Source organism: Limanda limanda, chromosome 16, assembly GCF_963576545.1.
Source record: "Limanda limanda chromosome 16, fLimLim1.1, whole genome shotgun sequence".
NCBI lineage: Eukaryota > Metazoa > Chordata > Actinopteri > Pleuronectiformes > Pleuronectidae > Limanda > Limanda limanda.
Window position 1 is genome coordinate 22,393,689 of NC_083651.1, and position 18,217 is coordinate 22,411,905.

Here is an 18,217-nt window from a genome sequence, read left to right on the forward strand (position 1 = left end):
GGATCTCCTATTCTAGTTCAATACCCAACCTCCCTTCACAATGACCCCCGCGTGCTGCCCGAGCCTGTGGCCAGTCTGAGAGCCAGCCACTGCAGTCCAGTCTTTTACTTGCTGGACAATGGTAAGAGGAGGGAGGACTCAGGGATCTCAGCCTCTTCGTGGACGTCTGCTTGTGGCTTTTATTTCTTGGCAAAAGAGGGAGGGAGCTGGGATAATTGGGTTGTCTTTGGACAGGTAGTTGGTTCAGTGTTGCACCTTGCATGCCAGCTCCGCTTCCACACTGTGAGCAACTCTATCAGAGAGACACCAAAAGTCCTTTCATCCCGACACAAGCACAGAGGTAGGGACATTTTAGGAATGTCAAATGAAACTGGTGGCTTTGAAAGAGCCGGGCTACGGCAGAATCTTTCATGGTCGTTGGTGATCAAGAGCAAAGCTGTTTTTTCACTTGGTTTCTGTAGGAATCATGAAAAACACACATAAGTACATATGCAGCTGAAGTTACAGCCATTTAAAGCCCATCCTTTAATGGAATATTGAATATAATTAACACAACCAACATGATAGGAAAAAAGGGTTGGAAAAGGGTTTTCGTCCTTAAAATACATCAAATTTGTCATAATTAGTCAATGTCGTCAGTGCCTTTCGCCACACAGATGCAATCTCACACCCTGATAGGTCAGCACAGATCAACCATCTAACAGGTTGCTTGCAGTGTAAACAAGCCGACAGGGTCTGTGTTTCTAGTGACTGACTGTCTGCTGCTGTTTCGTCAATGTCTTCCATGCTTTTGTGCGGAAAACTGTTGGTGTTGTGTTGTCTCTCTGCCTCGGTTGCAGTGGGGAGGGGGGCAGACGTTGTGATGTGACTTGTGTGTGCCAGTTTGGGGATTTGACCTTGGATCCGTCGCCATTTAGCAATGCTGCGAGGCAAGCGGGCTTAGAAAGAGGAAGGGGTTGTATTCCTGCTGGGTACATCTCCTCTCTTGTGCTTCATTCTCTGTGATGTTAATCATCGTGCTTCCACTGGAACCACACATCTTTGTCACTGAAGGACAATATGCTACTTAACCAGGCTATGGTTCAGATTGTCTCCAATTGTGTCTTTGTGATTGTGTGTCAATAAACCTGCAATCTCATCTTGTTGTCCTCTGCGCTAACATTCATCACTGTCTCATTTCTAACCAACCGCATGGTGGCCACTAAGTGGGCAGCTGTGGTGCTGATAAAAATTACTTCAGCTTGCTGTGTACGTCAACATCAGTGTTGTGGCCTGATCAAATCCAAACATTAGGTCCTTTTTGGATCTCAGCACTCTATATGTTACTCTAATTCAGTCCATCAGCCTTTTCTACGGACCTCGGGGGGTGGAGGGGCGTATTTTTACCTCCTAATCCTGCAGTGTGTTTGATCTTCAAAGGTATTCTTGTCATCTTGCATATCTTCAACCTGCCATGGCCTTGCACGGAGGAGAACATGAGCAAACCCGAGCAGCACATTCAACAGAAATGTTTAAACACCATTTAATCACCAATCCTGCCTCAGTCCATCTACAGAGTCATGAATCACCTTTAGAAGAGCCACCCACTGCCCAGCAAGGAAATAAGGTTTTCATTTTGCCATCGTTTCCCTTTGGGAACGCAACTTGAACAAATCATGAAGTAACATATGGAGTGTTGAGGTCACAAATGGAGCTAGTCCAACACAAACTGTTGCCAAACATGTGTTACATATGTTATATACAAATTAAAACTGTCCATGCACATAAGCTATAGTGATAATCTTATTATCAACACAGATTGGTGAAATCCTTCAGAACTATTGTTTCTCAACTGACTAGATTTAAATGAGCATGTCATCATTAAGACCCATGGTCATGAATCCTGGTACATGCAGTGGTTGGCTGCGTGTTCTTCATATTCACAATGAACATTTTATGAATTGTTAATTTGGCCACTGAGCTGTTAAACAGAGGAACCATCTGTTTGAATCTTGTTTATTATGAGAACATTTACTCTGTCACTGTAGCCCGAACACTGCACAGTTTATATCTTTGCAGCAGCATCTGCTCCCCATGGTTCATTATGAAGAAAACACACAAACACACGCTCACTCACACACACACACACACACATTCACATGCACATCTCATCTATTATCTCATTAGAAACACTAATCTGAAAAGCTTTACTCGTTCCTGGAAAAAATGGACACAGAAGTTCATTGATTGAGGAATTCAATTAGGGCACCATGTCACCCTAATTTCCTCCTTTGTAATAAGAGAAATGTATCTTTCCTCAAAATGACCTTTGATACTAAGCTGACTACGTGGTCCTTCACAGCAAATAAACTGCATAAATGGAATGAGCTGTATTACATTAAAATAGATTAAAAATAGATTCACCATTTCCGCCAGTCGGCCCCGCATCCTCTGTGGCAGAAGGATTGAAACCTGAGTCAACATTTATTTTCAAAATGAATCGTCACTGATTCCTTTGACACATATCAAATCAAAACTAAAAATGGTCAAATTCTATCTAGACAATGCAAATTCATGCTCATAGTGTTTTTCCATGTGGTCTTTTTATGGACCAGTCGCATGTGAACGCCATCCTGTGTCTTCCACAAAGAAACAATAAAACATTGCCTTCTCTTTGAGAGGGGAAACTTACTCATGACATCTCAACTTTGACCTTTGCAGTTCTCCACTTACTGCAAAATACTTGCAAAATGTTTCAACAAGTTATTTTGTTCCCTCCAGTGTCTGGTTTTTGACGCCGTGTGGTGTCACTCTGTTTGTCTGTGCTGCCGTGTCAGACATCCCAGGCCTTAGAAAACACAAAACACACCTTTTTCAGAATGTCAATTAATTTAATGTTAATCAGATTTCACTAATGTGTGCAGTGCCTGGAGTTTAACATCCAGGGTAAATCCAAGTGTCTTGTTGCAGCTCAACAAAACATTGACCACTAGTTGTAAGAGGATAAATCCTGGTGCCTGGATGATTCACTGGGCCATTTATTTCACTGGGTGATACTAATCTTGTAGATATAGCTGCCTCCACTGGCCTGGGACAACAATGGAGCATGCATTTTGAAATACGCCTGCTGTGCATGTTCTGGTTGTATTTTCATTTGAATTCCATTTGAATTCCATTTTGTTTGGTTTGATTTGTTTCTTCTTTTTGCACTTTTTTTGGTTCATTCTTTGTCTTAGATTTGTACGAAGCCCCTGGATTCCCAAAATATTATATTTGTTCATCTTGTGCAGACCAGATGTTATCTTTTGGGAGCTAGTTACTCACTTGAAAAATCCTCTTTTGGGACTTCAGGGGCTCCGTAGATTATTTTTTAATTTATTTTATTTTTATTTAAAAGGATTAACTGGTGCTTTGTTTCCTATTCTTTTGTTTCAGTAAAGGGGCCCGGCAGAAAGTTAAGTCTGCCAACAGATCTTAAGACTGATCTTGGTACGGTAGGCGAAAGCCAGCAGTTTTCATTTGATTTCTTTTGAATCATCGACTTTCTGCTTATTTCACGTATTGTAGGCTTTTATGTAGCAGTAGGTGTTTTTTTTTTGTTTTCTTACTCAAACTTTCCTTTTTCAGTTTACTTGTCACTCTCTCCTGTTCAAGCAGCCCATGAGACTGTCGGCCTGACTCGTTTCGTCCATTGTGCCCCTTTAATGTATTTTGATTTCAATCTTCTGTATTTGTTCCGTCTACATTTTGCAAGTGTTTATAAAGGTGAATCTTAGCTCATGCCCATGTTTAAATCTGAGGCTTTCTATCGCTCTATCATGATTGGACCATCCTCTGATTTTACACAACCTTTTCCTCCATTGACAGCCTTGCTCTACAGTGATTTGATCACTCGCTCCTTCCCTCACTTTAACTGGATCATTTCTCTCTGAAACAGCCGTCTCTTCATTATGACTGGATCATCTGCATTACAGATACTGAGTGCCCCCCCTCACCCATACATCTGCTACATGAGTGCCACATATACATCACAACCTCAGGTTTCTCTTTTCTCTGCGTCTGCAGTGTCATACATGCTGTCCCCTCAAACAAAACTTCTGCTTCTTCTACACAAAATGTGCCGGTGCTTTCCTGTGACTCATTCAATAACCTTTTGGTGTGTGACAGTTAAAAAACAACGCTTTTGTTTTATTTACATCTTTTATGAGCCAGGTAATTAAAAAAAATGGAGAAGAACAAGTTTGTTTGCCTCATCACACATTTAGTGTCGTCAACAAAGGACCATTTTAAACTTCTTGTGAGGTTAAACAACAAAGTGTCAATATTGTATGTTGTGTGTAAAATGGATAGAAATACATATTAATACTTATTTGTATCATTAATCATACTTGATCTAATCTTTAATCAGGTTAATCACTTCAATAGGAATATGTTATATTTTTCGTCGGATCTGTCTATTATGGGGAATATTACTTGGTGTATGTGCTAGCGTGTGTGTGTGAGTCGGTGGTTGTGCACTCTTGATGTATTGTGGTAGTCCATGCGTTGGGTGATGTGGATGAGGATACAGTGCCATTCTTTCTGCTATGTAGTTTCCTGCAGAGCATTTCGTGGCAAAAGACTGAGCGGCCGCATCTCTGTTTGATATTCAGAGTGAGAAAACATCAATACAGAGTCTCAGCGGTGCCCTCATGCAGCTCCTGATCAGTCGGCCCGATACTAACCTCAGTTTTCAATTCCCTGCTTTGCCTCGGCCCGTCCTGCTGTGAAACTGTGCATAATGCACGCGGACTGGGTGGCACCCCGGAGCTTTTCATCTTCACTTTGAAAGTGAGTCATTTGTGCATCAACCATGCAGCAGAAGTTGAGAGAGGAGACGTAATAATCCAAAAAATACGTCAGAAGCCTTTTTTTTTTTTACTCGTCACTGAGAGGAAGTGAGAATAAAAGTCCTCGTGGCGTTTGGTATCATGAAGCTGTAATTACCTGTCCGGGCAGCTTTTTCCTCACACGCCGACTGAACTGCAGGAAACAAAGAACTGTAAAGTGCAGCCACTCCACATAGTGCTGCTCTGCTATATCTCATTAAAAAGGTTTGACTCTAAAGGCAAAAGTAAGGACAAAGCTTCCACCGTCAGTCCCTAAGCGGAGGCCATGCAGAGCAACGATCCCAGAGAGTAACAAGTGTTTCCTGTCAGCAGCGGCTGTAGCTGATCATGTAGCCCAAAAACTTGAATTTACTTAATTAATTTAAAAAATAGTATTATATTTATTGCAGTTTGTATAATCGATCTTATTTATTTGATCTTCACTGTAGGCGTTTTGTCAAAGCTGGTAAATACTGTAAAGCTCTGAGTCGTCAAAAGACATAAACAGCTTCTGCTAAAAAAGAAGGTTGTCTAACAATTCACAGGAGAAAAGAAACAAAGTGAAACAAGCCTGTTTTCTTGTGATTTTCATATCTTTTTCCTGGCTCAGACTGGATGACTGCACTACAATATGACACTCCACATTGTACCCACTCTTCTTTTCCCCCAGCATCTCTCTCTCCTTCCTGCTCATACTGATTTCCAACCGCTCTCCGACCCTTTGCAACTCACTCTGTCCTCCTTTCTCACCTTCTGCCATCTTTCTTATTGACAATCTGATCTTCAACATCAGCTTGCTTCTCTGACACTGCAAAAATGTCCATCTTCATAGGTCATGTGATGTACTATTGTAATAAAGTAATAAGTCAGCTTTTATTTATATAAATCACCCCAATCGACTGATCGATATTTCCTTAAAGCTGATAAAACAGGATTATAAATTAGTAAAATTAGCTTATTTCTTTAAAGCCATTTGTTATCAGACTAAGTGACCTGTGATGGTGGATATTGCAGTCGTGGATTTGAATATGAATGAAAGTTTCTCTCTTTCCCTCTTTGTATTGTTTGCTAATGCTTTGCCGTTGTTACAGATCATGTCAATGGACATTGCACTAGCCCCACCTCCCAGCCCTGCCCGGCGGGGAAGCCTCGCGTCCCATTGGCTCCCGAGGGGCCACGGCTTACCCGCAGAGGCCCTGGCCGACCGCCCTTCCGCAAGGCCCAGTCTGCTGCTTGCATGGAGATCTCTTTGCCTGTGTCCCACACTGAAGGTGTGTGCTTGTCTCCCCCCCCCCTCCCCATCCCTAAACCTCTCTAACATGTTCTCCCTCCCAACAAGTGCATGCCTTCCTCTCACCCTGGGGTAAGTGGTTTAAGGCCTGATACATAGTTAACACAAGGCAAGCATATGCTAATGCAAGTTAGCAAAAGTGAAAAACCATTTGGAACAGAATAAAATTAAAAATAAGGGTCTGGGGTGAAGAACCATACAAATATATAAAAATTATAATTTTCTTTTCTTTTTCCCTACATGACCCCCGAGGTGATAATGACGGATAAGCGAAAGAATCAGTTGCTCAAATGAATATCAATAAAAAAGTTAATATAATCTCTCAAAATGCACATCTAAAATGCTTGACTATTACCATCTTAAAACTCAATTGTACCTCTTTAAGGCCCGTCCTGATGCTAGTGTCTGTGTCTCAAATCAGCAGCTGCCTCTGTCACCTTCTGTGATGCCAGGGGTCATAATCTGTGACCTTTATTTTAGGAGGCTGAAATGTTTGGGAGCAACTGGTGTAGTAAGTTTAGAGTTTGGTGTTTTTTTAGTAAATAGGAGGGGCAGAGATTGTTAAATGGTCAATTTACTCAATTGGCCGTCACTAAAATCTGTAGAGGATGTGTTTTCACACTGAGATAAGTGGAAATCAGGCAATAGGTGAATCTTGACAGTGAGAACATGATGATTATAGCTGCTCTACATTTACACTAACAGCAGCTACCTCCACATTAACAATCAACAGTGTGAGAGCTACTTTGCTACTTCAAACATATATATTGTCTGCAGCTTGCATTAGCATCACCTTACAACATTGCAGCTCTTGCACGGTGACTCTTAACACGATTGCCTGTGTCGACTATGTCCCAGCCCTGAAGGTTGGTGCTATTTTCAAGTGTATTAACTGATTCATTTTGACTTCTTCAATGCCTGTTTTTCTTTTTTAATCCTCTGCATCAGAATTCTGCATGTATTTAACTCTGAAAGCAGCACTGAGGTTTTAGAAATTAATGTCACGTTTTTTACCCCCATCCAGTCATATAGTTAGATGAGGTAACATTTTAGCCTCATTTCTTTCATATTTCTCCCTCGTCTCGTAAAGCGATTGTAGATGTTTTAGTTTTTTGATGAGTAACTGAGCTCAAGTTAGGTTTGTGTATTGTGGCCACACTGTCCAACCTTCTCATAACCCACAAAATGTTGAGCTAAGGGAGGCTTTTCATCACTTATTAATGTCCTTGCGTATGAGTATACGCAGTTTATTTGTATTGCAGGTGATCATGCAATTTTTTCCCCCCATACACATAAAAGAGGTGATTAAGCAGTTAGAGACAACCGTTGGAGCACGACTCGCACTCTGGCATTTTGACAGATCTGACATTTCTTTTCTTTTGCCTCCATTTGAACTCGTTTTATTCACACCCTGTCTTTGACTTGCACTGCCTGGAAATGGATTGGCCCGAGTGGCCTCGTATACTACCCATGATAAGTGTGGAGATTTGCGTGCGTGTGTGTGTTTTGAGTGTGTAATTATGTCCCTCTGTCTCTGTGTGTGATGCCTAAAGGTATTTTTATCACTACTGTATTCAGGGTTTATGTAAGGTCTGAAAAAGTCTTTCATTCAACTCGTTTAAACCGCAAAAACATTTTTCAATGACAGTAAAAGAGAAAATAAATGAATTTGCTTTCAAGTAAAGACCTAAAATGACCCTCCAGGCAGCGTCATTTTAAGATTTTGACCTGAGAACCGACACAGATAATGGCCTCTGTCAGTAATGTGCAAGAACATTTAATCACACAGTATGAAATCTTGCACTTAGTCTGTCACTGTCAGGCGTCAGACATTGCTGAAGGACATCTATTGATGTTGTAGCTGCAAATTTGTAGATTCCCTTTGTTTTGACAGTGGATGGAAATAAAAGTGGGGACGGCAGACAATAGCCAGTGACTGACAGACACACAATGATCGGCCAAACATCTAAATGCTCTAATTTGAAATGTGCAACATTTGGGATAGTACTCCACAGGCAGGAGATTTTATATAATGCTCTGAAGGAGAGTCCACGTCTGGAAAGCTCTGGCTGGAGAGGTCACTCACACACGCTCCTGTCAGTATTTGCTTTTAGTCGAGGCTGTTTTGAGCTATAGAATTATAAAGGTTCTTAATCTGGGCCTTTTTTTCGATTGTGCAAATCTTAAATGGTTCTAAACTGGTGTTGAATATTGATGCTAAAAATAATCCGGATAGGTGCAGTGTTGCTTGTTGAGTCACAGCTGACTATTTTACATCAATTCTGCAATTAGACTCCCTCTGCCATCTTCATCAGCCTCATTATACCACATTGACCTGGAGCCAGGGGAGAAAAAAATGTTACATCAGCATAAGCTGAATGTTTTATTAAAGCCACTGCCTGGGCTACAGCTGCAGTAGCAGCCGCACCAATGCAGACAATAGATGACATTTATTTTCCAAAGTATTAAGGCAATAGAACGTATGAAAATATCCATAAAAAAAGGTTGACAGACTTTTTAATTTATTAGGAAACCTTATACTAACCCTAGGCTGTACTAACATAGTATTACGGGTTAAGACATTCACTAAATCCATTATCAGATATTCAACAATCTCTGTAAAACTAAAGAAGAGTGTCACCATCTCCTTAAGGACAACCCTCACCCCTGTGTGCCTGAGTGCTACCATCTGTCCTCCTGCTCAAATGTGCTGAGGAAACGTTGAGAGAGTGGCTCTGGCTTTAATCGATTTAGAGTGGTCACCTGTATCCAGAATGTCACATGGTGTGACACAAGGGTAAATTGTCTTGCCTTCTAAGTCCATGATTTTGTATTGGACCCAATTAAACTGCCCCTTATATCAAAACCATCTTTGACTTTTCCCAACCTTTTATGTCAAATGTCTGATTCACAAACAGCGTGGGAGGAAATCATTTGAAAAATCAAGAATATCCACTATCTGCACAAGCTGTAATGTGCTTTTATTCATTCATTTCATTTCTCAGCAGGCCGATGCATATTCACTGACTGCTCTCACCTTGGGCGCTGTTGTTTATCAGTTGCACTGGGTTACCACAGTGAAGAGCCAGCAGGATCACTGGAATAATTAAAGGTCAACAAGCAGTGCCAGAGGTGAGGCCGATGTTAATGAGGCCTGCATTCCAGGAGAGGAGACAGGGGAGGGAAATGGCAGGGGAAGCGAAACTGAATATACAGTATCCACGTCACGACCTCCTCTGTTGGTGAGGCAGCACAGCCATTAAATATTGAAGATGTTATGGTATGATAACATTAGATTCGCCTGTGGACATGGTAATAAAGTGACAGTTAAAGAACAGGAACATCTGTAAGATAGTGTGTGTGTGTAAGTTAAGAGAGGTGAGTGTAGCCTTCGATTTAAATATAGTCACAAACAATATAATAGTTAATAGTATCTCATAATATCAACATTTTACAGGTAAAAGAGGGAGAACTCAGATATATTTTGCTGTGCTCTGCAGTAAGGTGACTCAGTAACTACCTGGCCAGATGCTGAAGAGGCTTTCAAAGGATGTTCTGTTCTGCACCTCCGTACACCCACGTCCGAAACAAAAAAAAAAACTGAAACCACACACCTGATATTGTGATGTAAGAAGTCCCTGTTGAATCGCTGCATTGAACAACTTAAAGACTCTGGTTTTTCAGGTCAAAAATGTATCAGTTCCCAATTAATTGCACAATTAACACAAAATGTGGCACAATTCTCTATTCACAGTCATTGGTGGTAAATAGATATGACCAGGTGTTCAGTAGCTGTCTCCATGTGTCCGTCCCTGTCTCTCTAAAGTGTGTGGATGCATGTGCATGTACCACGGCATAAATCTGGCACCTTGTCCGTCTCTTCCTATCACACTCTGACACTGCCTCACCTGGCTCTCTAGCTCCCTGTGAAGCAGCCCCCGCCCCAGGGGGCCCTGTGTCCTGCCAGTGTTCCACTCTGCCTGACTTTCATTAGCCAGCCCCCCCACAGGCTCTGTCACACAGGGTAAACGCACCCCAGTGACACACACGGCAAAAGCTGAGCCGCTGCCACCGAGACTCACGGCAGAAGGCTATTTCGCCTGTGTGTCTGCTCGCAGCAGGGTTGTCTCGATACCAGAATTGACAGAATTTACATCTTTATCTGCGTTTTCATGTCCCTTTTGTGTTACGTTGATTTTTCTTTTTCCCGATTGTTGGATGCACTATTTTGTGCTCATAGCAGTTTCAGAGGGAGCAGCATCACATTTTGGTTACAGCTACAGCGCTGTACGTTATCTCTGGTCCCCATTTGGGACAACCAGTGTTGGGTTGAGCAGACGGTGTTGAGATGGTGTTTAGAGAGACAATGTTTTTCTTTTGAGTAAAGATTGTGTGGCCACAAGAAACGTAGCCTATTTTTCAGTCACTCTCTCTTTCTGTTAATATTTCAAGGAATCTCTCAGCTCACACTCAGCTGCATCTTTCTCTCTTCCCCTTTCTTTCATCCTCTGGTACTGCTGTCCATCATGTCTGGTTCTTGGCTGGGTGGCTATGTGTGTGCACCCATGTGCGTGTGTGTGCGTGTGTGTGTGTGTGTGTATTGATTTCTCTGGGTCTGGGCGATTGTGGTTTGTCCGACGGGTCTCATGTTGTGGTGGGGGGTGAATAGGTTATGCATCGAGGAGGGCGATGCTTCAGCAGTTGCACGGAGTCTCTATGTACTCCCACGACGAGCACCACAGCTCCAGCGCCTACTGCTGGAATGAGAGAGGTAAGGGGGCCTCGGCCACAAACCCATCAACCGCTGTCCTGCTGACTACTACACGTTTGTCCGTCCCTCCCGTCAGTCAGTCACTATGTCCTTCCCTCCTCCGTCAGTAAGTACGTCCGTCCCGTGGCCCTGTTCTGTCTGAATCACGCCTAGAAGTGCTCTCGTCCTGAGGTGTAGGGGAGGCTGTGATGCAATCTTTATATAGCAGCAGTCAGTCAGTGTATAGTGTATGTTTTGCAGTCAGCATACTTCATTGGCACACAGCAGTTGTTGTTACATAAACTCTGCTTGCCGGGGAAGGCAGAACTCCACGTTGCCTGGCTTTGAATTATTCAGAAGTGCAGCAATACAGAAATACTTCTATGATGGAGTTTTAAAGTACACAATGGTGTGGACGTGAATGGGCTGCACTAAAATAGAGTTAAAGACGTTTTCTGGGTTTCGTGCAGTGTGTGCATTCTCCTGTGTGTGTGTGTGTGTGTTTGTGTCTCTCAGTGTGTGTATCACCAGGCCTGAACAGTGAGTCGAACCAGCAGTTCAAATTAAAGACAACAGAAGTGTTTGTGTGTGCACAGGCGTGTGATGTGAAAATAAGGTCTCCGTCTTCTCGTCCCCTCGTAATGTTCGATCACGTTCCTTCTCCGTGTGTCACCTCTCGTTGGCATTTCCCTGTTTGTTCCGGTGTTTTCCACGACACACGGAGGAGTACTTGTCTTTTGCACTCCTTGTCACTCTCTCTCCTCACACACAGAAAACCATTTTCTAATTAACCTGTCGTCCCCTCATGTCACCTCTCCGTCTTCTTCGTCCATCTCGTTGTTGCCATAAATCTCTATTTTCTCTTTCTTCTGTCTTCTCTTTCCCTTCTTTCTCTCTTCACCCCTTCATGTCTCTCTCTTCTCGCATCGTTTCCTCCTGTGCTCGGCGGCAGCTGCGGAGAGTCGTGAAAACTCCTTCAGCCGCTCGCGCAGCTCCAGCGTGTCCAGCATCGACCGGGACACCAAGGAGGCAATCACCACGCTGCAGTTCGGAGAGTCCTACGGGCGCAAGAGTGACGCCCTGCCTACCCCGTGTTTGTGGGTGGGCACCAGCTTGGGCGTGGTCGTGCTCATCCCGATGTCCCTTCCCACTGACCAGGAGGAGAGGATGGAGGAGGCGGTCACCATCGGCCCCTGTGGTAAGTACCAGGGTTTCATCAGAGGTGTCATGTACCTTTTTCAGGTTCTGATTAAATGTAGTTGTGCAGTTTTCTTGCACCAACAGGGATACATTACTTTTCTTGTGTGCACTGGTGATTTAGTTCTCAGCATTAGATCTACAATTTTAAGTCAAAGTGACTTATGTTTTGGACCTTACTTGAAAGATTGAAAATATTAGTCAGTTTACTGTACTCAGTAAATTTACATCTTGGATTTGATTGGTTTTCATCCTCTAGTGTTGCCATCAAACAGCGAATAGAACAGCACCAAACCAACATGTTCCCATTGCAGGAATACGTCTTTAGTATTCTCCTTGTTCCCCTCATGACTGTGATGTGGACAAGTTCTTCAGAAATAATAAAATGGTGTCGGAAAAACCACAAGACCCTGATCTGAAGTAAAACACCAGCTCCCATTACAACACCACTTGTATGTTTGACACAAAACATCCACTCAGACAAATGAGACATCTCAGTGTTGACGCAAAACAAGGCTTTTAGAATAAGAGCAGGCAATTTCCTCAGGAATTAAATGGGCTGCTTCGCCGTGCGAGCAGCACTCGAAGGCTCAACTCTCCCTGGGTCCCGCTCATACTAGAAAGCGTCTTAAACGGCATTAGTCTCAATTAGAGGGGGAGTTTGTTGTCATGGAGAAACTCTTGACGGGCATTTGTCATGCATGGTCTCACATTGACTAAATTCTGCACTCAGAGAAAGGATGGATTTTGCAGCTCTGACGTGTTCGCACTCTGACTAAACAAAACTGAGCCAGTGAATTAACACATCACTAGCCCAGGAGCCCTGCTGCGTGAGGAGAAAGGTCTCTCGTCTCAGGGTATAAACATCAATTGAACCAAAAATCCAGGCCCTTTGAAGCAGCAGCTGTTCTCTGGAGACCATGCGAACAAGAAGCGAGCTTTTTACTGGAAGGTCACAGATCCTGAAAAACTGGCGATCAGCGAAGCGAGTATTGTTGAGCTCTGTCTGTGCTGCCGGGGATTTCCTCTGGAGACAGTGAACCGTCTCCAACGCAACAAATGATGTGTTTGAGAATAATATCGGCACACTCTAGTGTTATGTGAAAGTAATGGATTACTATGGAGACAAGAGTTGAAAACAAGTACTGGGACTTGCATCGTTTATTTATACTGACGTTACCAACGCTATTCAAATAATAATAATAACTTTATTTATATAGAACCTTTCCACAACCATTACAAAGAGCACAAATAAAAGCCAGAAAACAATACAAGGAGCACATTTTTACAATGTCATTTAAAAATACATCAGATAACATAATACAACAAAATTTAAAAGTAACGTCAAAAGAAAATGATAAAATATACATAAGTAAAGGCAAGAGAAATACATTCAAGTGAAATCCCTTCTGTAAAAAATGACTTGAGGGTTGGAATAGTCAAGTTTATAATACATACTAATTATTCTCAGCATTATGTGTATTGTGCTGTGATACTCAGACACTAGGTTGCTATGGAGATATTTGTGACAGTTGTCTGCTGTGGCTTCGGAACACTTGAGGTCTCATGTTTTCCTCTCTTGTCTCGTCCCAAACCCTTGCAGGGACGGTCCTGATGCTAAAGGGCTCAGTGCTGCGCTTTGGCTTCTTGGACTGCATGGGGGGGGTCATTCAGAGCCCTTACGAGGCCTGGCGGGACCCCAACGCCCTCGAGGACCCCGATCGACCGCGGAGGCGCAAGCTGGTCAACTTTTCGCCGTCGTCGTCCCAGGACGCCTGCGGGGACGGACATCTGGCCGTGGTGTGCTCCGAGAGGCAGGCCAAAGTGTTCCTGATGCCCTCGCAGTCCTGCCTCTTCGTCCACAACATCACAGAGTCGTCCTTCGTGCTGCGGGCCGACGTGGTGTCCGCGTGTAACAGCGTGTGCCTCGCCTGCTTCTGTGCCAACGGTCACGTGATGACACTCAGGTACAAAGACAGCTGCAACAATGTGAAAATACCGAAGTGGTCTGAATACAGGAAAGCCCTGAATCAGTGGCACTATTTTTGCACATTATCAAATTGTGTTGAATCCTGATATTTGATTAAATTAGATTTGATAATCATAACTATTTCATTTCTGTAATCGTGCTGTGTACATTTAGCTGTGCGTGTGGTTTACTGTGCAGACTAGAGTTTGTGTTATTCAGATGTTCCTGCAGGTTATCTAACTCGTCCCTTTCTTCTTGCCTAGTCTCCCCAGTCTAAGACCGCTGATGGATGTCAACTACCTGCCTCTGACAGACATGCGCATCGCAAGAACCTTTTGCTTCACCCACGGGGGGCAGGCTCTCTATCTCAGCTCCCCGACAGAGATCCAGAGAATTACTTACAGCCAGGAGATGTGTGACAACCTGCAGGTCAGTACCGCAGTTAGTGTGTGTGTGTGTGTGGGGGGGTTTGAGTGTGTGTTTGAGTCTGTTCAATGCAACATCATCAGATTAAAGTGTTATTAAAGACATTATGTACAGATAAGATCTCACTACTTTGGCATCAGTGTGTGGGCATCCACTTTGACAATTTGTGTCATCTCACTCTGTGGTTCTGAGTTCAGAAAAGTGTTTGTGCAGTAATTAAACAACGCCTTTGTCCCCACTGTTTATAAAGCCCAGAGCTGACAGCAGCTATTGAAAAGAAATGTCACACTTGTCATATGTGGTCTGAACTACCGTGTGTGTGTGTGTGTGTGTGTGTGTGTGTGTGTGTGTGTGTGTGTGTGTGTGTGTGTGTGTAAACCCGATCATATTTCTAGAGGTGTTTATTCTCAACAACCATCACTGCACTCTCACTAATGATAACATATGTCAGTGGAGCTGTGAAAATGATGCTGTGCTGCCATACTGCCACCTGCAGGCAAACAGTGGTTGGTTACTCACATTATGGTCTAGTTCTCACTGTCAATGTACAGTAAGAAGAACATTATTATACTGTTATATATACATATATATATAATATATATGTGCACTTCCACCTCACCATACCTCATTGATGACCAGTGTGATCAACAAATGTTGTGGCTTTGTCCCTGGTGCACAACTGGAAATGATTGTTTGATAAAAAAACTGTATCAATTGCTGTGAATTCTTAGATTTAGTTCATGTTCATTATTTGCAGGAAATGCTCGGCGAGCTGTTCACACCAATAGAAACGCCCGAGGCCCAGAACAGAGGCTTCCTGAAAGGATTCTTCGGAGGAAACGCCAACACCGTCGACAGAGAGGAGCTCTGTGGGTTTATTCCTTGTTTTTATTTTTCTCAATGTAAAGTGCTTAACTTCCGTGTGTGCTAATTCACCCAAAAGATGACATAAGTGATAATCATATAAGAAACATAAGGTGTAAAAAATGTTAGGGTTAACTGTGCGATTAGCTGAGGGTTATGTGAAAGTGCTTTACATTTCACTATCGCTTTTCTCTCTTCATTTTGTGACCTGGTGTTGTTGACAGTCGGTGAGGCCTCAGCTGGGAAGGCGTCCCGCAGCCTGGCGCAGCACATCCCTGGCCAGGTGGGGATGGAGGGCATGAAGGTGGCAGCGACGGGGGTGGTGGGGGATCTGGCTCGGGCTCGTATCGCTCTGGATGAAAGAGGCCAGCGACTCGGGGAGCTGGAGGAACGGACCGCTCTCATGATGTCCAGTGCAGAGGGCTTCTCCAAACACGCTCATGAGGTGAACACAAGAATTGTTATGGTAGTAATTCATAGACAAAATATTTATGGTCATCAAATTTGATCTTAATCTTGGTTTAAATACGTGTTTAAGAATACTGAGGTAAAATCAAGATTAGGATACAAGTTTTAGGATAATTTGCTCAATTACTTTCAGCTCATTCGCATTTTTGGTAGTTTTTAATCGTTTTGTTAGTAATCATTGGTTAATGCCTGAAAACCAAAATGATCGTGACGGTTCACCATTACTGTCCCTTTCATTTACTCCGCCACTAATGTTTGTTTGTTACAGACACAGTTTTGTTTATTATTCATCACGGAGCCCTTCTCCTTTTTGTCTTTTCACAGCTGATGCTTAAGTGCAAGGACAAGAAGTGGTACCAGTTCTAACAGCAGCAGCACAGAGGGCGGAGGCTGCCCTGAGACTGCTGAGAGCTTTATGCCGGGACAGGGACTTTCCCTCTGCAGATGGGAGCAATCAAAAAGAGAGACTCAAGAGTGACTTTGTCTTTACAGCTTGTGGACAGGCTATGTTTGCGGCACTGTCACCTTGTTGAATGACCGGGACGGGCTAGTTCCTGAGTTCCTTGTCTAGACACGCTGTGATGAGGATAGAAAGACGGTGGCGACATTTAAAGGAATGAAGAAAGTGGGAATATCCGGCAAAGCTTGCATGTGTGTGTGTCTGTGTGTGTGAGAGAGCGAGAGAGTGTTTGTGTGTATGTTTGTGTGTGTGTGTGTATGGTTGGATTTTCTGGACCTCACTGTGTAGATACTCAAAAGTTACGAAACCAACAACAAATGCATGAAACAAAAATGGATGACTATTAAAAATATCCAACTGCCATATTAAAAAGCAGCATGCTACTTTAACAGGAGATACAAAAAAAAGTTTTATTTAATAATATAAGCCAACAACAGAAACTATAAAAAACTTTATATTTTTTGAAATACTGACAAAAAAAAAATATATATATATATAAAAAGGGAAATGTATACCTGCATTGCTATTAAGCCAAAAGTTGTGTTCCTTTCCCTTTAATTATTTTTCCTCTTTGGTTCATTTAAATTTTATGTTCTCAGTTTCAGCAAATATTACTTGACACAATATAAATGCACATACTAAGCTTTCTCTACACACACTTAGCATAGCGCTACAACTTTGTTATAACCAATTACTCTGGGCTGCGCAGTGCAAACACGAATCAGTAGTATTTACACTTAACTCCGCACTGTCTGATCACATACCATTAATTTCACTTTACGGCTGCTGCTACATAATAAAAGCATTAAACGATAATGACGAATATCTCGCTGCCCAACTATAATTGTATGAAAGAGCAGAGAGCAGATTGATATATGACGTACGCGATGGCTGAAAGACATTTAAACGTGTATTCTGGACACAGTGTGTTTATATCTATACGAAAATATGTACTATTCACGTGCCATAAAAAAAAACAAGATGGGTGAATCTACTTACTGTAAACAAACAAAGAGCTGAAGACTAGTGAGTATTCAACATGTGGTTCCTGTTGATCAGAGCAGATGAGAGAAGGTTCTTGGCCATAAGGGCATTTATCAGAGTCCTTTTTCTTTTGGAAAAAAATAAATCTAAATATATATATATATGTGAGGGTGTTTTTTTATTATTTCTTGGGTTGTCAATCGTTCGCCATTTGAGTCATTAGCTGCCTTTGTCGGGTGTACAAGTTTAGTGAGCCATTAGGTTGTGTGTGTGTGTGTGTGTGTGTGTGTGTGTGTGTGTGTGTGTGTGTGTGTGTGTGTGTGTGTGTGTGTAACAGTGAGAAAGAGCACCAACAAGTGTTCAAGCAGACTCTTTCTCTGCCAAAGCAATCAAAAATGAATGACACCCTCCTGTCTATCTCTCCCTCGGCCCTTAAAGTGGTGGCGTGTGCGTTTCCCAGTGTTGAACCGGATTGGTCCTCGGGGAACACAGAGCGCAGACCTGGAATCACGTCCGTTTAAACACTCGTGAGTTTCAGCAGAAGTTAGAGTATTATTTCATTTTTTTCAAGTGCTGTTCAGATGTTGAGTCAGTGAAGAAACTATGTACATGTGTAAAACATTTGCAAAAATTTCAACCGAGGGCAAATATGTTTGCTCTTTCATTTCCGTTCAATATTGTTCTTGATGACTATATCCTCTTGTCACAGTCTTATATTTGATGGTGAAAGTCCTCTCAACCAGGGCTGTTGTATGTGAAAAACGACAAATGTTCCATGATACATTGTTGTGTATCATATTGTGATTGTGTAGTACATGTCACTGGGTAGCCACACGACATGTTAAAACAGCATTAACTGAAGGGGATATTTTGTACTACATGTATTCGTCTGTATTTTGAATCAATCTGAAAAGCTGAACGGGGATTACTGATATCTTATCTCTCACACTTCAGGCCTTTA

The 18,217-nt window shown here is 42.6% G+C and overlaps 1 protein-coding gene across 2 annotated transcripts in view; it reads left to right on the forward strand.

Moving 5' to 3' along the window:
• The window catches only part of stxbp5l (syntaxin binding protein 5L), a 125,580-nt gene extending 108,919 nt beyond the window's left edge, over window positions 1-16,661 (forward strand). For both annotated transcript variants that reach the window (XM_061088708.1, XM_061088709.1), the window contains 7 exons: window positions 5,939-6,120; window positions 11,849-12,086; window positions 13,689-14,052; window positions 14,318-14,483; window positions 15,238-15,349; window positions 15,569-15,789; window positions 16,137-16,661. In XM_061088708.1, the coding sequence (XP_060944691.1) occupies window positions 5,939-6,120; window positions 11,849-12,086; window positions 13,689-14,052; window positions 14,318-14,483; window positions 15,238-15,349; window positions 15,569-15,789; window positions 16,137-16,178 (1,325 nt within the window). In that variant the 3' untranslated portion in view covers window positions 16,179-16,661. The remainder of the gene's footprint in view (window positions 1-5,938; window positions 6,121-11,848; window positions 12,087-13,688; window positions 14,053-14,317; window positions 14,484-15,237; window positions 15,350-15,568; window positions 15,790-16,136) is intronic.
• The last annotated feature ends 1,556 nt before the right edge of the window (window positions 16,662-18,217 follow it).